A 19,491-nucleotide genomic window follows, 5' to 3' on the forward strand; every position below is an offset into this window, starting at 1 on the left:
ACGAGTCGCTATATTGTTGTTGAGCAACAAAAATTAAGGCAAAAACAATCAAGGGCCAAGTATTTAATGTGCCGGTCAAGTAGAAAATAGATTCATTAATCGGTTAAAACTATGTGGGCAGGCCTGAAAGTTCTTAATAGCTAGTAATATTCGACGGAATATCAAAAACGAGGAATATGTATAATATAACTTTAATTCGTCAGTCTTTTTAGGGTATATTTTGAAAATGAGAAGTTGTATTTTGGTATATTTCCGAGTGTCAGACCGTATATTTTATTAATGGGTGCTGCCACTAACGCCTTTTCGCCTTATCGATAAGTCCGATAATCCGCCATTTTGCAATTCATCGCTAACTTTGTGCATTTTTCCTCCCATTCTCGTGTGTTTTTCTGTACAATTGAATAATAATATTTTCAGCCAGTGCTGAATAAACCAGATCGTGGTTAAATACATTTGTGTGCATTGCTTACCGGAACAACATTTGAATTGTAGCAACGCAAAAGCAGCTACGACAAACCATCCCAGCTAGGTAAGTGTATGCCTGGGGACGCGCTGGAAAACGGGAAAAAAGCGAATTTGCGGGCCAAATAAACGGGGTGAATGTGTGTGTGCAGTGTTGTGTTTTCCCGGATACATTTTCTGTGAAAAGTTTTGCCAATACACACAGTGAATGCCGATTTTTCTTCACTTTTCGCCGCCAGTGTCGTTGGACCCCCCCCTCCCGTACGCAGCCCAGATCGTTCTTTTGGCTTCCCGTTTACATTTACAACCACCCGAGCACACCCAGACACTCGCATTCTTGTCCTCTCCCTTGCGCTCTCAGGCCGGCATTCGTTTGGCCCCAGGTACAGAGCCGTCGCCGACGCCGCCGCCGTTGTTGTTGCCGTTGTGTTGTCTCATCCGCTTCAGTCTCTTGTTTTGTTTTATTTTTCTCCACGCGCTTTTACCCACAAGGTGCGGGGGGAGGAGCGCCCGCTCAACCGCACATGCCGGCGCATATAATTTCATTATAATTTATTTGTCTTTCTTTTTGCGGCAGAGATAAAATCAAAACAAAATAGTTTCGTTTGCTTCTCCCTCTGTCCCTCGTTCCCCGCTGATATTATTGCTCCGAAACAGCTCCCACGCTTCGCTGGAGCCGACAACAAGTCGAGTTCAACGTTCGGCCACTTACATATTAGGAAGAGGCCTAACCTATATTTTATTCATAGTTACGGTTGTTGTTGCTCCAGCATCTATCGACGAGTCGAACAGAGAGAGAGAGAGGGAGTTATCTGTGTGTGCTCCTATACATATGTATTGGCGTGCCGTGTGTTAATGAGCGAAACAAACCCATCTTCAACATGTGAGTGCAACCTGGGCACACCTCATTATTGCCCCTACCCCCCTTCAAAACTCTTCACCCACTGGCACTCTTAACTTTAGTCACAGCCTCCCTCCCTTTCCCACCAATTATGGGACTCGACTTTTGCTTTTGTTCTTGTTCTTGTTCTTTTGCTTCAACTTCGTTTCCAGTTCTGTGCGAAAAAATTCGCTTTTATTTGCCTTGTTTGGTGTGTTTGCTCCCGTGCACGTATGACGAGGATGGCATGTAGTGTCGGCATTCTTTTTTTTCGTATGAAGCAAACGCGTAGATATTTCCCAGCTATTTGCGCGCGTTCATTGACATTGAACTGAATTCTCTAGTAAATACTGAATTCCATTATGTTTTTTGCAGCTTATTGAGCGAGCTTTTGAGTGTTTGTCATCGTTGAATAAAAAACATGACAAGTAGGTATCCGCTCTATGCTTATGTTTGTTCTTATGCAAAAATGCCCACAAATTTATCTTCAGAGGGGTGTATCATCGGCCTATATTTTAGAACACACAGACGCACACACAGACGCACACACACACTCATATGCTTTCGCAATCGTTTTCTCTCTCCTTGTTTTTGCTGTTGTTGGTTTCCTCTTTGTGTGTTGTGTGCTCTCTTGTATATTCGTAAATAGGACCTAGAGATGTGATCTTCTCCCCCTCGTGCGTGCTCGTGTAAGCCTCTGCACGAACAGAAAAAAAAGCACTTGGAAGCCATACGTTTAATAAATCTTCTCTCTCATATATGTATGTCATCGATTGGGTTACTATATCTATTATGTCAATTTATATAGCAAACTCCACTCAATCCATTGTGGCCTCTGGACTGGTAATTTTTCTCTATGCCTGCCCGTGCTCAACTCACGTCCATCTCTGGTGGAGGAGCGGAGCTCCTATATTTCATGTAAAATGTATGATGCTCGCCTTGTTTCCAATGCACTCAGCTGAGCATGGGAAAATGAAATAAATAACAAATAATACGGAGCTGGGATGCTGTCATTGTACCGCAATTCGTTGTCGGATGTTGGCCGCTTTGATGATTTCCCATATGACTATCGTTCCAGTTCCATTCCCATTCCCATTCCAGATAGTTCAAATGTCGGTTCCCTTTGCCCGCATTTAAATATATCTAATAAGTATCTATTGGGTTTATGTATGCACAATATGGGGGTACATAGCGAAAGAAATACGAACATTTTAGTCAACTTCGATTGTAATCGCTCTTCTCTTCTCTTTCCCTACTTCTTGGGGGCCTCTTCAGGCCAATTCCCATTCGCAATCACAATCGAAAAACATGTTCCACACAATGAATATTTTTGATAGCTTTTGTCTTCTCGAATGACGAATGAAAAAACAAAACAGCGCAAATGTTTTTTGTTATTTTTTTTTGTTGTATGCAAATCGTAAAATAATACTTGAAACACGTTTCCCCTCACCCCTTACTCCCGTCAACGAACGAGTTTTATTGATTTTGAAGCCTTGACTGGTGTGGTATTTCTATTTCTGCTGCACAATGATTCTTGGATTTCCAATTAATTAGCTAAAGATGAATGGCTCAAGATGCAGTTGATAGTTGATAAAGGTAAGGGTAAGGTACAAGGAACGAAAGGGAGGAAGGATTGTGTGAGTAGGAGGAGGAGGAGGAAGCAAAGTACCTCTCAATCGAAGTCTTTTAATAATTCAACAAATTTTGGGGCGGAGACAAGGAGAGCTGGCAGCCAAAGACAAGTTTTACTGTAGCTCTCCGTGAAAGTTGGGACAGGACAGGACAGGTTAGAGCGGGACAGGAAGACGGCACACGCCATAAGCACATTAGTTATTAGCGCAGGGACCAGCAGGGACCCCCACCTACAACTACTATCCTCCAACTACACACCCCCGTCTAAAGAGACACACGCGATGTCGATGGCTGGCGCTGGTGCTGGCTCCCGACTTGGCTCGCTAAGCACGCTGACATGTCCATAAAAGCCTTGAAGTGGACAGCACATGAACATTCACATACACACACAGATACAGGGCTGAAAGGGGGCGACTATCTATTTTTCTAGCGCGGACGATGAGAATTGTCAATTGTATGCATTTCCGCTTTTGCCCTGCTTCTTTGCTCCACTTTCTGGGTGGGGGTGGGTTATATTGTGTTGTTGTTGGCCATGGCGTCCATTAGCTGTTTTTCCGCTAAATTATAGAGTTGGAACGCATATACCCACCGCCCAATTACGCTGGCAAAAAAAAAAGGAAATGTGACGGGGTTTCGGCGGAGGTGGACAGAAAAGGGATAGCCATGGATACACATACGTAAAAAAAAAAATGACAGAGATGACAACGTGATACAACACGCGACGACGGATAGAAAGGAATGGACTTTACTGATGCCCACACACACCAGTATTAGTAATAAACAACAGTAATAGTAGTATACGAGATTCTATTCCGATTTCAAAAAAAATATTTAGTAGCCAGGCTGAATATTCAAAATTATAGTATACAGACAATAATCGGACACAGTATCTTCCCTTAGTGTCCAATATACATATGTAAGTAACTACATTTGATCTTACCAGATTTCTATAGCTGCATCTGTAAGCCGGTAAGCCTGGAATGCTGGTCACAACATTTATCACGATAATACACGCGAATCACGTGCTCATCTCTAATGCTTGGAAAAGAGCAGGCACCGTAGGAAAAGCATAAGAGCGCCGGGAACATGGGTGCGTGCATGTGTGTGTGTGTGTGTGTGTGTGTGTGTGTGTGTGTGTGTGTGACCCGACTCCTTTTGCTCTTTGGTGGGCAGCGCCGAACCGCGTTTTCATGTGGTTCGCCACGTCTCGCTGGACATGTGATCCCCTTTCGCTCTCTCCCTCTGCTCTCCCTCTCTCTACATTTATTTTGTTCTTGTTTTTCTTTTGTTTTGTGGTCCTGTATGTTTGCACGTGTGTGCGTGTGTGGAGGGCCCGGGGGGCATGTACACGAGTATTGTATAAAAAAAAAGTTTCAAGCGCGTTCGCCTGGTGGACGAACAGCTTAAATTATTGTCCTTATTGCATTTGTTGTTGTTTTTGTAGGGTGGGGGAGGGGCAGTACGAACCGTTGGATGGTGGGCGGTGGGTGGTGGGACGGCGGCGTGTGCGCTGTCAAAGGCTATTTGAACAGGATGTGGACAGCAATCAAATGATTTTCACATAATTGCTTACCTGTCATTTGTGTCACTTTCAGGAATTCCAAGGCCTCGCTTCACTCTCCTACTCTCTTGTGCCTGCTCCTGGGGACCTGCTCCTGGGAAGCTGTGTTTACGTTCGCTAAGAGAGCATTTCCCACACTGACCGCTAAATGCAATCAGTGCGGGGCATCAGAGGTGCTTGCAAAGGGGAAGCAATCTTCTGCCCACTTCCGCACTTGCAGACACAAAGTTTCTAGTGCCCTTTTGACCTGTGCCTGTGCCTGTGCCTGCGACGGTGCCTGGGCCTGGGCCCCGGTATCGGTCTCGTCCTGAGGCCATTGAAATTGTCCCTATAATTAGATCTCTGAGCTCCTGGGAACGGCTGTTCAAACTCTCAGAGTTTCATTAGGCTGCTTGCGGGGATGGGACTTGCGTCTGCCGAGGATGGTCTTATGGGTGGCACATGGAACGGATGGACTCTGGGTTCTTTCCCTTTGACGAGCTACTGTTCGTCGATTTTGCAGCAATTACTTGAATAATGCATTTACAGTACACTGGGAATAAGGACCCGTATCGTATGCTCCTGCGAAACGAGAACTGTCCTCGCACCGACCGCAGAATGCAATCAGTGCAGCACCGCAGGGGCCCACCAAGGTGCTGGAAAGTGCGGCCAATCTTCTGGACAATCTTCGCTCTCAGAAACAACAGTTGAATTCGCTTTTTCGCTCAGTGCAGCTTGCAGTCTAATGACCGCCTCATCCAACCACATCCACATCCATATTCTACTCGTAGATAGAACACAGACCCCCTAATGATATTTGTCCAGGTCAGCGCAATTTGTTGCATTTCACAGGCATTTAGCCGAGGAACCCAGCACCGAGGGGCGCAGGGACATGTATTGGACTCTATCAATAGTTAAACGCTTTGATATCTTAGAAAAACGGTTAGGACCGACCTGCCTTCCACTGCTCCGACGACGACGACGACGACGACGACAACTACTCCTCCTGGTGCCTGCCATCTAAAATATGCATAATGGGAAAACATCAGCTGAAGTTTCATCTAAAATTCAAAGAAAACTGCACGAAGGCTGCAGTTCTTTACCTTCTGCTCCTCCAAAAGGGAGTCCACTATCCACTATTTATTCCCCCCCTCGGCCACTCCTCCGGTTATTAGTCTAATGCCAAACTGTAAATTCATTACGCAGTCCCATGTACATGCACACATGCATATAGACAATTTCTATATAATATATAATGTACAAAGTTTTGAGCGTAGGTGGAGCAATGGGAGTTCTTGTACAGGGTGACCTACCAGGACACAAACAAAAATGTTCCCATAGAAAAATGTCCAGAAGTCACCGGGTCCCTAATACCACAGATAATCTGCTCTTACTTACCCACTCTCTAGGGTTCAGAGAAAGAGAAATTGTGGTACTTTTGATCCCTCTGCAACTCTCCATGAATAAGTTTTTTAATTAAGTAAATGTTAAATGAATATCGTGGGGAAATTCTGTATGTAATACATACAAGGTACTATGTGTTCTTATATAAAGAATCTATACTCTGCTCCACATATGTGTTCCAAACCGAAATGCACTTCCTCCCCCACAAATATCGCTGTATGTACACGAGTCCCATACATTCTTCGATACGTTTCGTACATAGGGAAGGAATAGTCTATTCTATATATTCGGTATTCTGTATTCCCCTATAGAACGATTTGTGTTATGGTCAGTCCAGTACAATTATCCCGGTTGCCTAGCATCCGGTACGCCATAGGCGGGCACTTACCCTTTTTGAGGTATTGTCACTTGGTACATTTGTACGAATTCTATTGGTCGGCGATTTCCGCTGTCATATATCCGATCCCCAATAGCTGCCGATTGGCCAGCCCCCAGGATGCCATACCGAAGGATTTTTCGTATAAATAGCACCCGTTCTGGTGTCTACTATTCATTAGTTTTTCTACAGGACTCACAAGCGGTGCTCTTTGCTCCTCTGCTCTCCTTTGAAATCGTCTGGATGATAGACGAGTCTTAGTATTATGTAACTGTCGAGTGGAAAAGTTTGAAAAGTCAGTGAAATGTGACGGGAAGTCTGTGAGATGTACCCGAATAAAAGCATACGAATATTCAAGTGATTCATTGTGATATTTGTTTGAAAAGCAAAAAAGAAAAAGAAGGTAATTCTGTGAAGGACTACAAGATCATTCTATAAGCATAAGAGAGTGCCCCCGCCACGAGACGTGCTCTTCGTTTTCTCAGTTTTCTTAGTTTTTCCAACAATATTCTATTTGATGAATAATAATAATCGCATCTCAAAAGTGGACCCTTTCCCCAAGCTCTTCCCACACATCTAACACCTCTGCAGTACTTTTGTAGTACAGTCTCGCTCAACAAATTCCAATTTCAATTTCAAGCTGAGTCACTCGGGGGGCACTCGACGAATTCGTTTAATCTTCCATTGCCTCAACCGCCGCTTTGGCCATTGTTATACCAATATCCGACAGATTTTTGACAACTTAACAGCAGCAGCAGCTTGGACAATTGATGTTTTGACATGTGGAAACTCCATAAAAAAAAACAATACCAACAGAAAAGAGAGAGCTGAGCCATGTAGAGGGCGACATTTCAAATACCCTTGAAGCAGGTTTATTTTACAATTCTGAAATACAGATAAATGTAGTAGAAAAAGATGGATATGCAGAGGTTTAGATGCTAGAGCTGTACAGATTGACGGCTAGACGGAATTATAGATGAAATGGCAAATATATTTACCTATCTAATAGATTGAAATAGAATAGACTGAAAGTCCGCTGCTATAAGGGTATACAAAGGCCTAAAGTGCTAAAAAAATTTTGTGTGGGCAGCCGAGAGTCCACCGACAAAGCCCCCGACAAATAGTTGGATCAAAGTCTCAGCCTCTTGGCGTTTTTTTATGTAAATGAATAATTTCTCGTTAAATATTGTATAATTGTATATTCCACACGTTTGCTCTCAATTATGCAAGCAGAACGTGGCAGTGGCAGTGGCTGTGGCAGCCGTATGAGTATTGTATAAATAGAGTTCTGTTTGAGCGTTGGCTGTCTGGCATTTCCGCCATTTGTGTTTCGAGGAGGAGGAGGAGGGGTGGGGGAGCCCGTGGCTTGTGGCATAGGGCGTAGATGCAACCCAGCGTCGGCTCACGAATGGATCTCGGTCATGTGGAGCTGCAGCTGCAGCTGTGGCTCTGGAATCGGATCCAAGCAGAGCTTGAATTGAATTGTTATTTAATTGCACACACACTCACCTGACGCCTGACGCCTGAGACCATCTGTGACTCTGATCGGCCCACATCGATTTATTTGTCGCTGCCGATCCGATCCGATCCGCTCCGCACTGTCTGTCAGTTCGACTCCGAGCGACCAGAGATCAGCACAGTAACTGAGCTGCAAACCATTAAAAATATATAATCGAATTCCATTTTCGGATCTTGTACATTTTGCAGAGAGAATAAGAATGAAGCGTGAAATGAACGATGCAGGAGACGGACCACAGGACCAGAAGCGCAACCGCCGCAATGAGGACACCGTGCGCATACTAATCCCAAGCAGTGTAAGTATGCTAAAACAGTGCTTGGAGAGTGCCTGGGATCCTTGGAGAGCCTTTGCTATTCAAACTCCTCTCTCGCCCTCGTTCTCGCTCTTTATGTTTCCTTCTATTTGACAGATCGCTGGCGCTGTGATTGGCAAGGGAGGACAGCACATCCAGAAGATGAGGACTCAGGTACTATATGAAATCACCCACCCACCAACCCACGACAATCACTCAAAAAACCAAAAAGAAAAGAAAACGAACAAAATCAAAGAAAAGAAAAGAAAAAAAAGAACAAAAATCTGCATAACAATCACAATTGAAGCGTCTAGTATTATTTACAAGTACATTTATAATTTGTTTTTTGCACCACAAAAATTAGAAAGTTGAAGGCAAATCGAAACCCAATCGAGATTCCATCCCAAAAGCGTCTGTCTCTCTGTCTCTGTCATCGTTTGTGTCTCTCTCTCCTGCGAACTCTCTGTCACTGTCTCTCTATCTCGCATCCTGTCTCTACCACCCCCACAACCCCAACCCCCGCTCGGAACTTCAGAAACGAGAGCTCCAATCCAAATCCAATCCGAACCGAAGCGAGGCGAACCAAGAACCAAACCAAAACCGAACCAAATCTTGTCTTCTGTGCCGGTCTGGTCTGCCCTTCCATACCCCTACCACCACCACCCCCACCACTCTTTCCCTCTCTATCTCTCTTTCTGTCTCTGTAAGCGGATCCTGCCAGTCTCTCTCTCCCTCTCTCTCTCTCTCTCTCTGCAGCAGCGAGGAATCGAAATAAGATTAAACACGCTTCTCACTTACTAACGGGTGTCTGCCACTCAGCTTAACTCTCTCTCTATCGTCTCTACCGTCTATATTGTCTCTGGTTTCTTCTTATTTATCGTTTCGTTTCTCAAAAAGGATGTTCCAATCTAAGATAAGAAATGTGTGTAATCCCAGAAACATCTGAATCCGAAATGTAATATACTACAGGCGCTTTTTTTTTGTTTTTAAATGAAACTTGGAGAAATATCCCCCCTTTTTTTTGGTGAACTATAAGTTAAATAGGAACAAGAACTACAACAACAACAAAAAAAAAAGAAACATCTACAACAACAAACAATAAAACCGATAGATTTACACGCTAATTAACCTTTTAACTAAATGAACAATTTTCTCTCTCTCTCTCTCTTCTCTCTCTCTCTCTCTCTCTCTTCTTGCGTACACCCCATATATGTAACAAATTGTTTGAAACAAAAAAAAAATATATATATAAAAAATATAATAATTCGTCGGTTCGCACGCCCAACAAAATCTTCAACCGATCCGACCAAAAACAATCGCCCGAACCGCCCGCCCGCACCGTCACTCTGCACCGCTGGTCTCCATGGTCTCTGGTCTATGTCCCACCCGGGTACTGGGTAACCGATCGATCTGAATCTGAATCTGAATCCCGAATCTAAATCTGTATCTGAATCTGAATCTGAACTGGCCCGATGATACCAAATACCAATACCAAATACCAAATGCCGAATCGATATAATCTGATATCTGAACATCCATGTATAAATGATGTATATGCATATGTCTATGAACCCATATTCCCATATATGTACGATACGTTTGTATCTGTGTGGATGCTTGGGCCCTGTCCCTTCTCCTTGCGATGTACCTGGTCTATATGTATGTCTCTATGGCGTGAACAAACGGCGTATCAATCAACCAAATGTAAAAAATATATACTTATATGTATATTACGCCCATCGACCGAATGACCGCCTGTCTGCCCGCCCGCCCATCGACCGACCGACCGTCTGCCCGCCCGCCCATCGACCGACCGCCTGTCTGCCCGACCGCCCGCCCGCCCGCCTGCCTGACATAACGCCCGACCGCCCATCCGCCCGTGTCTTCGATATATATATGTGTATGTGTGCGCGTCTGTGTGGCACAAACAGTACAAAGCAGCTGTGTCTGTCGACGATTCCCAAGGCCCCGAACGGTAAACCACATACAAATCTTTAACCTTACCAATAATTAGATACTATATAATCTGCATCTCTCCTGTACAAGCCATATTGAAATTGAATTGACGAGAACCGAGCTGAAACCGAACCCGAAACCGAAACCCAATCGAGTTTAAGCTCTTGTCAGCCCTAGCCTTAGCCTTAGCCCATACATATTGCATAGATCTACATATATCTTTGTCTTTGTCTTTGTCCTGTATGCGCTATATCCAAATATTTATCCAAATATTGTGTGTTGTATCCTCCCATGCCTTTACGTATGCCAGGCGCACAGTATCCACAGTATATCCAGTATCCAGTTTGTGTAGTTTGTGATGCCCAGAAGGTCGCCTTCTTAGCCCGAATCTAACTTGATCTCGCTCTCGCTAAAAACCTAATCCTAATCGCATACTAATCCACAATGCACCCCGTACCATGTGCCATATTTAACCCAATCCATTCCCAAATGCACGGCCTGAGCTTAAACTCTGAAGGAACCGAGAATCGAAAGGTCTGAGATCCTGAGATCCTGGGATCATCCATTTGCCGACATCCCAAGTCCCCCAGCAAGCGTCTTGTGTGTCCTTGTGGTGGTATTACTCGTACTTTGTGATATATGATATAACATGGAATGGCACTTGGGAGGGAATCTCCATATCTCTCCCTCTTGTTCTCTATCTATTTTATCACCGATTCTCTATCTGGCAAAGTTTGTTCTCTAGTTCTCCCAACATTAAAGAAGGCCATTTTTAGACCTGAATTAATATCTAGTTTATCTGCAATTCTAATATGTGTTTTTCCCCTCACTTTTCTCTCTCTCTCTCTTTCTCTCTTTTTTTTCTATCCACTTAACATCCTCTAAAAATCTCTATGCACGCCTAACTGCTCGCTCAACACCGAAAACAGGACCATCCAAATCTCGGCGGATATCGAGGCTACTCTGGAGATAATCACCGAAATGCTAAAATACTTTGAAGAGGTAAGTGGCGCGGCGCAAGTGTAACGTGATATGATTCTCCCAAATGATAACTCGATTTTATCCTTTCCTCGCATCCAGCGCGATGAGGACTTTGATGTGCGCCTATTGATCCATCAGAGCTTGGCCGGCTGCGTTATAGGCAAAGGTGGACAGAAGATCAAGGAGATACGCGATGTGAGTAAATGCAAACAAATTCCATTCCGATTCCGTACCGTCGCGGTGTAGCTGGGCTCCTCTGAAAACAGAGTAGACACAGATCGGTGGCAATGGGAGGCAGAGTAGCTGCCTTGTAAATGGGAATGTTCTTGCTCCCTGTTGTTCCCATTGCTTCGAAATGTATTCTTTTGCCCGAGAATGCAAAAACAAAATAAATGCTCGTCGTCCTCGAGATTGGGACCGATGCTCGGCAAAACAAAATACATTTCGTGTTCGTGATGTGGCGCACATTTTTGTATAACGTTTTGAATGTTTTTGCTGATAACATATTTAGTTGAAAAATATTTCCGCTATTCTGCTTTTTGAGTCCCCGCAGATGTCTGTCCGCGGTGCGTGTCTTTTGTTTGCCTGTTATCCCCCATCGCCATACCCATGCCGAGTGTCCTGCGGTCAAGGGACATCGCTGGCCAACCATGACGCTCGCATGAAGTCTAACATAATTGGGCTTATAACTATTATGCTATGCCTGAGGACGAGATGGAGGAGGAGGATGAGGAGGAGTGTCATTCAGGCTATCTGATACGTGGGAATATTTGACATGTTTTTGACGTTCCTAGCAGCGGAGGGAGGCGGCGACGGCGAGAGTGCCACGTGAAGTTGAAACCCGTCAACATAACTTTGCGCTTGGCTAAATCGAAAACTTTGTACGAGGACTAAATTCCTGCTGCCTGTCGCCTGCTGGCTGCTGCCTGCTGCTCCTCGTGCAGGTCTCTGTTTGCGACAGGAGAATGCATCTCCATCGATGCTGTTAGGGAATCGATCGAATGGATAGCAATACGAGGGCAAGAGTCTGTGTGAATGCTCATGCAGCGGAGGAGGAATCTGTTGCTGACGTCTCCTGCTACAACTCTTGCATAACACACTTGTCACTGCTGCTTTATTGAAGCTGAAGCTCGAGCTTCGTCTAGTGCATTCAGAACGGCTGACACGTGAGGTTGGGTCGGCATGTGGCAAGAGGCAGGAGGTAGGAGGCAGCACGTCAAACGCTTTGCAATTGCGCAATTCGCAAGTTCAAAATAATCAGAAATGTCTCGCCTATCAGAGGTGCTGCTGCGTTCAATTAGGATACGAGGTGCAGTTAAGTGGAACGCATGTCCTTCCAGGCGTAGTAGCTGAATCAGCAGCAGCAGGTGGAGCTGGCAGGGTGCTCATTAATTAGCGACAAGTGGGTCTGCATTTTAATTGGAATGTCCTGCGCGCTTTTCTGGCTCTGCTCCGCTTTACTTTGCTTTGCTTTGTTTCCCCCTTCCGCCAGCTCTGAATATAATATCGCACACTTATTCTCCCCCTGAAGCCGTCCCAAATGCTCCTCATGCATATTCATATTTCTCTGCTGCTGCTGCTGCTGCTGCTGCTGCTGCTGCTGCACTACTTCTATGGAGGTCAACAAGTCCACGGCAGCAGGCAGAAAGGAGCTTCCTCCTGAGACTCGTACTCCTTCCCTTTATTATGGGTTTCTTATACGTGTAGCATCCTTGCAGCTGTCGTCGTCTGAGATACTGCTTTGATGGCCACAGCAGATGATGATGATCAGCCTCCAGCAGCAGCAGCAACAGCCACAGCATCGGCATCAGCATCCGTGGGGCAGCATCAGCATCTTCAACTGTGTCTGCCTCAAAGCATGTGTTTGTCGTTTATACATTTGTACCTTTTCTTTAGTCTGTGCTGAAAAGGAAGTCGTCCTCGTTTCCATCTTCATTGTTGCGGCAAGAACAACGGCAGGAGCAGCAGCAGCAAGAGCAACAACAGCAAGGCCTGGCCTGGCCAGCAGCTGTTTCCATTCAGTCAGCCATTCGGCCTCCCCCCATTCTCCCTTAGTCTTCTGTCTTCTGCCATTTCCCGCTCTGACTTTCTGTCTTTGGCCGCAGCAAAGCCGGTTTACGTTCGGGTCTCCCTTTGCCAAGGGAGTACCCAGCCTGAGGTTAAAGTAATTGCTTACTTCTGGCTTCTAATACGTCTTTGGAGGAGTCTATTCCAGATTATTTTTAATACACATTTCCCCCGGACTTGCAGAACGCCAGATCTGTCGCATTATCCGGACATGTGTTCCCCTATAGTGCGTCGATATCTACTGCGTGCCTAGAGAGCTCAGTCGTCAGGTTTCATGCCTGTGTGCCGTGTGCCGTGTGCCCCCCCATTAAAATGTTGTCCTGTGCCAAGGAGGCAGCCGGCAAGGAGCGGGGGAAGATGGCATCTGCCACGGCAGCGGCAGTAATAATGAGCGACAGCTGCTTCTACTACGACTCCACACACAGACGACTGATCCTGCAGCCGTCATCCTTTGTGCGTCTGTCTGTAAATCCAGAAATGCCCTAAAATGCATTCGAGGATTGAACGTGCCTTTGGGCCTCGTCTGGCTTTGTTCCTGCGCTCTTCTTTCTCTCTGCTTGCCGCTTGCCGCCTGCCCCCTGAGGCTTACATTTGTTGCACGCTGTTCGCCTTAATGAATGCCAAACAGGTGCTACGCACACTCTTACGTATACTTATAAGAAGCAAACAAAAAAATACTATTTGAAGTTGGTAAAATTACCTTTTAGTGGAGTAGAGGGGCAAAACTAGAAAATATATTGATGAAAGGGCGGAGAATGCAACTAAAACATCTCGTATATACTAAATATAAAAAGGAAAAATGGATAGTTGAATAGTTTGGCTGAAAGACAAGCCAATACAGCTATCTGAATGCGAAGTTTTATAGGTTTCATAGGTTCCCATAAATTAAAACGTTCTACACAGTTCTGAGCCGAGAAAAAAGCCCACTTCACTGGACAAATTTCGTCCTGGCATCAACATCTGGGCGGTCTGTGGCTGCTGAAGTTTTGTGATTATCATTTGGTTATAGCAGGGGAAGTTGTATCGTTGTATCAATATCCGGTTTATTTTCCGATGGCATCAAATTATTTTGGAGGTCCTACACACTTCCGCCTTGTTTGTGGCATCCTTCCTCATTCTGCTCTCTCCTTCAGCCACTTGAAGAGGACGAGTGTTATACGGAACATACATCCGTAATTGATACACCACTGGACAACTGTACTCCAGTTTTGCTACTCATCTGTGTGTTTGTGTGTGTGCGTGTGTCTGTAAAACAGTTTTGGCCACAAAAATGGTATCTGTTTTTCATTTAAAGTCGACAACTTTTGGCATATTTGTGTGGCTGTTTTGCACTGCTATCGTCGTGTCCGCAGCTGTTGGTAAAAGTTTTTTTAATTGCTGCCGTCGTAATTGAATTTTGATTGCATTTTGCTGGGAGAGATGCGTCTCCCCCTCTCCCCCCACCACCACGGCGTTCTTGGGATGATCTCTCCCCCCCTCTCCTCTCATTATTCTTCTTCCTCTGCTGCTGCTGGGGGGATCTAAGGCGCCTTGGTAATCCCCTATAATCTTTTAATGGAGCACCATCGATGCATACATGAATCACTTAAAGATTTTGCATATCAATTGAATGCGATTTTTGTTGTTAATGATGCTGCCCCCCTGCCCGCTCTTTGCCCCTTGAGTAGTTGCCTGTGGGTGTATGTGTGTGTAGAACTATGTAAAGTTGTTGTTTGATTATGCCCAAAACATTTACTTTCAGTTTTTTATTTGTTGTCCCCCTCATCTGCGCCTGCGCACACAGCACAACAAAAGCAAAAGCAAAAAATAAACGAAAACATTTAAGTGAGGCGAAATGAAAAATACACCGGTTCCGTTTGCTGCCAGCGAGAGCAGAGCAGAGCAGAGCGGCAGCGAAGAGCGTCGGCGGCTGCCGATGAAGAGCAAGAGCAGAAGTAGGAGCACAAGCAGCAGCAGCAGCAGCAGCTGCCGCACACAGCAGCCTGCGTATCCTTTTTGGGCCTGACATGACTGACACACACAAACAGACACAAATACATGCTAACACACGAACATCGGAAGACGAAGAAGAGACGCACATGCTGTTGCCTGCCTGCCTTTCTGTATGTGCTTCCATTTTTTTTTTCTCTTTCCCATTCTCTCTCCCGCTCTCCCGCTCTCTCTCTCTCTCTCTCTGTGTGTGTGTGCTCTGCCGACGTCCTGCCTGCGTCTTCGTCTCCGTCTCCTTACATGGCAACTGGCAATCGTTGAACCCAATTATTTCGACATTGGCGCTGGTCGCGCACGGTACTGTTCCACTCTTCTCTCCGTCTATCTGTCAGCAGTCGGTGCTGCTGCTTCTCCTGCTGTTAACATAATTAAGCAAACAGTGATGAAAAAAAATAAGAATTAAATACATCTATAATCTCAAATTCAGTGGAAAATGGTGTGCAATTGCAAAGTGGATAACAAACTAATAAAAGGTATAGACAAAAGTTCTATAAACTAATTATTTACACATTCTAATGATCGGTTAGTAGTTTGAGATTCTCGAAGATATATTAATACAATTGCTGGCATATCTAAGCCCACGTTGCACATGCCTCAATGGCGCTTTAGAGACCAAGAGTGACCCCTTGACGGCGCCAAAAAAAAAAAAAAAATAAAAGTTCGAAACGAATTTAATGATTTTCTCTCGTTTGATTGGGACTAAAAACTACTATAGATTTGGAGAGGCGGCGACACGCCCAGGCCAATAAATTTGGTCTCGTTTCGTGGAACGGCTAAAAGTATGCTATGGTTTTTTTTGTATTTTAATATTCGATCTATGCGTGGCAGCCATGCATAGAAAGGGGGTGGAGCACGAGTCCGTTGTCATGTTTTAATTTCATAATTTTGATTCAGGGATTCTCAGGGGCGATGGAATGCTCGTCGGACCTCGTTCTTTCATTTATGTATGTTTGTGTTTGTGTGACTCAACGCTTTTGGCCTGGCCATTCATAAGGCTCCACATCCTGTGCGTCCCTTGAGCCACAAGGGTGATATGATGTGAATGAAGGCATGCGGGAATTAGGGGGCCGAGGAAACACTTCAGAATTTTGATGTCGCCATTGTTGTCTGGAGCACACGCAACGAGTTGTCGCCTGGGAGTAGCTGTAGCCGAGGGGGTAGAGGATAGAACCGGATAGCTCGAAGGGAACATGACGCAGCCTTTGGTCATTGCTACACACACACGCGTACACACAAACACACACAAAAACACACAGACAGAGAGAGTCGAGAAGGGAGCACGCAATGGGCCTAGGAATGATGCAATCATCAAGCGGCAGGCAGCTAGGCGGCACCAACGAAATTTATGAAAAACTAAGGAAATATGTGTTCAGGCACGACAAAGCAGGGAGCGGAACACAGAGGCGTGCAGGCCCTGCAACGGAAGCGGGACGAACTGAGGACTCCAGGCATTGACACACACACGAACAGAAACAGAAATCTGTTCCATCCGCTCCCCACCTGCTTCCCCTCTTAAGTGGCTATCGAATTTCCCCATTTACACTTCCGCCGCAGACAAAAAAGAGGTCGGGGGGTGCAGGCAAAGCCAGAGGCAGAGGCAAGAAGAACTTCCTGCCACTTTACATGCAGCCAGCGAGAGGGAAGCAGCAGAAGGCAGCTGCCCCGAAACATTCGATGGCGCGCAGGTAGAAGACCTCATTCTCAGTGCCTGTGTCTGACAGCTGCTGCTTCATGCTGATTAGGAGCCATTGCCCGCTGTGGCAGGATGCACGACAGGACACACATACGTACAGAAACTGACGGTACGGGTCACGGCCAGAGCCAGTGTCTGTGTCATGGTCAAATTGATTTGAACTCGGCTCTCAATAGACCTTGACCAGAAAAGATTTGCTATGGACTCTGTGTCTGTGCGCGAGTCGTCCTTTGTCCTGATTTCTGGGAAATGATAGCCCCTTGGGCTTAGGCTTAGGCCCAGGCCTAGGGCTGCAAAGCAGGGCCTCAGCGGGATACTACTCGTGTTTCCAGAAACTCTACCTCAAAGCGCAGAAACTAATCTCCTTTCTGATCTATCTACTTACAGCGCATAGGCTGCCGCTTCTTGAAGGTATTCTCCAATGTGGCTCCGCAGAGCACAGATCGCGTGGTGCAGACGGTGGGCAAGCAGGCCCAGGTCATCGAGGCGGTGCGCGAGGTGATCACCCTCACCCGGGACACGCCCATCAAGGGGGCTATCCACAACTATGATCCGATGAACTTCGACCGCGTCTATGCGGATGAGTACGGCGGCTATGGCACCGGCAGTGGCAGCACTAGGCCCAGCCAGCGAGGAGGCAACCGCAACGGGGGAGCAGGAGCGGCTGGTGCTGGTGGCGCTGCTGGTGGCGGCAACGGCGGAGGATTCGGTGGTAATGCTGGCGGAGGACGCGGCAGTGGCGGTGGAGGACGTGGCGCCGAACGCTTTGGTGCAGGCGCCGGAGGCGCTGGCGTAGGAGGAGTCGGCGGAGGTGGCGGCATGGGACAGCGGGACAATCCCTTCATCAACCCGTGGGCCAACGGCGGTGGCGGTGATGTGGATGGCTTCGGCAATGCTAGTGGCGGTGCCGGCGGCTTTGCAGGCGCTGGTTTTGGCGGAGGCAGCGGCGGACCCTTTGGCGGTGGTGGCAGCTTTGGCAACAACGGCTTTGGAGGCGGTCCCGGTGACTTTGGAGGCAACAACGGCAGCTTTGGCCAGAGCCAGGGCAGCAACAGCCTGCCGAGTCTCGGCAACTTCAGCCAGAGCCAGGGCGGCACCAATAGTCTGCCCAGTCTGGGCAGCTTTGGCCAGAATCAGGGCGGCAACAGCGCCTTGGGCAACGGCCTGGGCGGCGGCAGTGCCAACAACGGGGGCGTTGGAGCCCTGGGCGGTGCTAATGGCGCGGGTGGATTCAACGCTGGCGGCGGCAGCGGCGGCAACGGGAGCCCGAATGCTCCAACCAATGTGCCGCAGGGTCATGACCCCAACAACAGCACACAGGTCACCATTCCAAAGGAGGTGAGTAGTGAATCAGACATATCTGGGACCACTTTGATTGCTAATCATTACGATTTGTTTGTTTCGCAGTTGGCTGGCGCCATCATCGGCAAGGGAGGCGGCCGCATCCGCCGCATTCGGAACGAGTCCAGTGCGTACATAACCATCGACGAGCCCCTGCCCAACTCGAACGATCGCATAATCACCATCTCGGGCACGCCCAAGCAAATACAAATGGCCCAGTATCTGCTGCAACAGAGGTTGGTGTCGCAAACAGACTAAGCAGATCAAAGTATGCACTCAACTCCTTCTCATTTGACTAACCCGAAACCACACATCACACACACTACACGCTCCAGTCCTATTTCCATTTCCATTCCCATTTCCCACTTCCATTGCCATTATCACTGTCAAGCTAGTTCTGTGCGCAATTAACTCGGAAACGGTGCCTCAAGTCGTGGGTCCTCAGTGTGCTAAGTGCTTGATCGTATGTCGTCTATTTTAACTCGCAAATCAAATCGCTCCATCCAAACTAACTAACCGATTGGCCTCTCCTGGGAGTGTATTCCGTATGGAAGACTAGTGATTTTGTTGTTTGGTCTCTGCTAATAACAATAAATCCCTTGTCTTCTTACGGCGTGCATCTGTGCTCTTCATTCTATCGATGGTTAACCAAATTAAACGGAACTCGACATTCAACAAAAAACCAACAAAATACTTGTTTATTAATTTACTAATTGTGTCATGGCTTATCCCAATCCAATCTCATATCGCGCGTCATCCTGCATCCTGTATCCACCATCCACCATCCACATCCACATCCGCATCTACAACCACACCAACACCAACACCAACCTTCATTCAGCTGTATCTGCTGTTCATTAAAAAGTTCATTAATTATGTTTTCCTTTGGCTTTCTGCCATCGCTCCACTATTTTCATTGCAGTGTGCACGAGAATGGCAGGCGGAACATTTAAGTGGGCAAATACAACTTTACCAACAGCAACATGCAACATGCAACAACAACAACAACAACCATCGAAATGTTCTGCGTTTCACGTTTAAAATTAAATTTACTAACAGAAGAAAAGGAACAGAGAAAGAGCATCCTCCAAAAAAAAAACGAAAGAAATTTATGTATTTCTTCTCTAACTTTAAGTGAAAATTCCCCTGAAAAGAGAGAAAACCCCGAAAAGAAGAAAAGGACGCCAACTGGAAAATTAAGTGTGCCCTGTCTCATGCCCCCTGTACCCTGGACCCTGCCGCCCCCATCAACCATCATTCTCTCAGCCACACCATTCTGCTCTTGAACGGGGAAAGTCAACCTTAAAATTCTGTACGATAAGAAGAATGAACAAATAAAGTATAATTAAACTTGATGCA

The 19,491-nt window shown here is 46.3% G+C and overlaps 1 protein-coding gene across 5 annotated transcripts; it reads left to right on the top strand.

The window, feature by feature from the left end:
• The first annotated feature begins 420 nt into the window (after nt 1-420).
• On the top strand, nt 421-19,147 carry LOC6592558 (heterogeneous nuclear ribonucleoprotein K). 5 transcript variants are annotated; one of them, XM_026987087.1, is made up of 9 exons: nt 421-529; nt 8,002-8,108; nt 8,223-8,279; nt 10,037-10,080; nt 10,991-11,063; nt 11,142-11,237; nt 17,179-18,129; nt 18,199-18,400; nt 19,055-19,119. In XM_026987087.1, exons 2-8 carry the CDS (start codon nt 8,013-8,015, stop codon nt 18,388-18,390), a joined length of 1,509 nt encoding a protein of 502 aa, XP_026842888.1. In that variant the 5' UTR covers nt 421-529; nt 8,002-8,012; the 3' UTR covers nt 18,391-18,400; nt 19,055-19,119. The 5 variants fall into 5 exon arrangements, with proteins under 5 accessions (XP_026842888.1, XP_026842885.1, XP_026842886.1 ...); XM_026987084.1 differs by having other exon boundaries at nt 422-529; nt 18,199-18,368; nt 19,055-19,147; XM_026987085.1 differs by lacking the exon at nt 421-529 and adding an exon at nt 3,859-3,890 and having other exon boundaries at nt 18,199-18,368; nt 19,055-19,147.
• The last annotated feature ends 344 nt before the right edge of the window (nt 19,148-19,491 follow it).

Source organism: Drosophila persimilis, unplaced genomic scaffold (genome assembly GCF_003286085.1).
Source record: "Drosophila persimilis strain 14011-0111.01,24,50 unplaced genomic scaffold, DperRS2 tig00000002-arrow-pilon, whole genome shotgun sequence".
Lineage (NCBI taxonomy): Eukaryota > Metazoa > Arthropoda > Insecta > Diptera > Drosophilidae > Drosophila > Drosophila persimilis.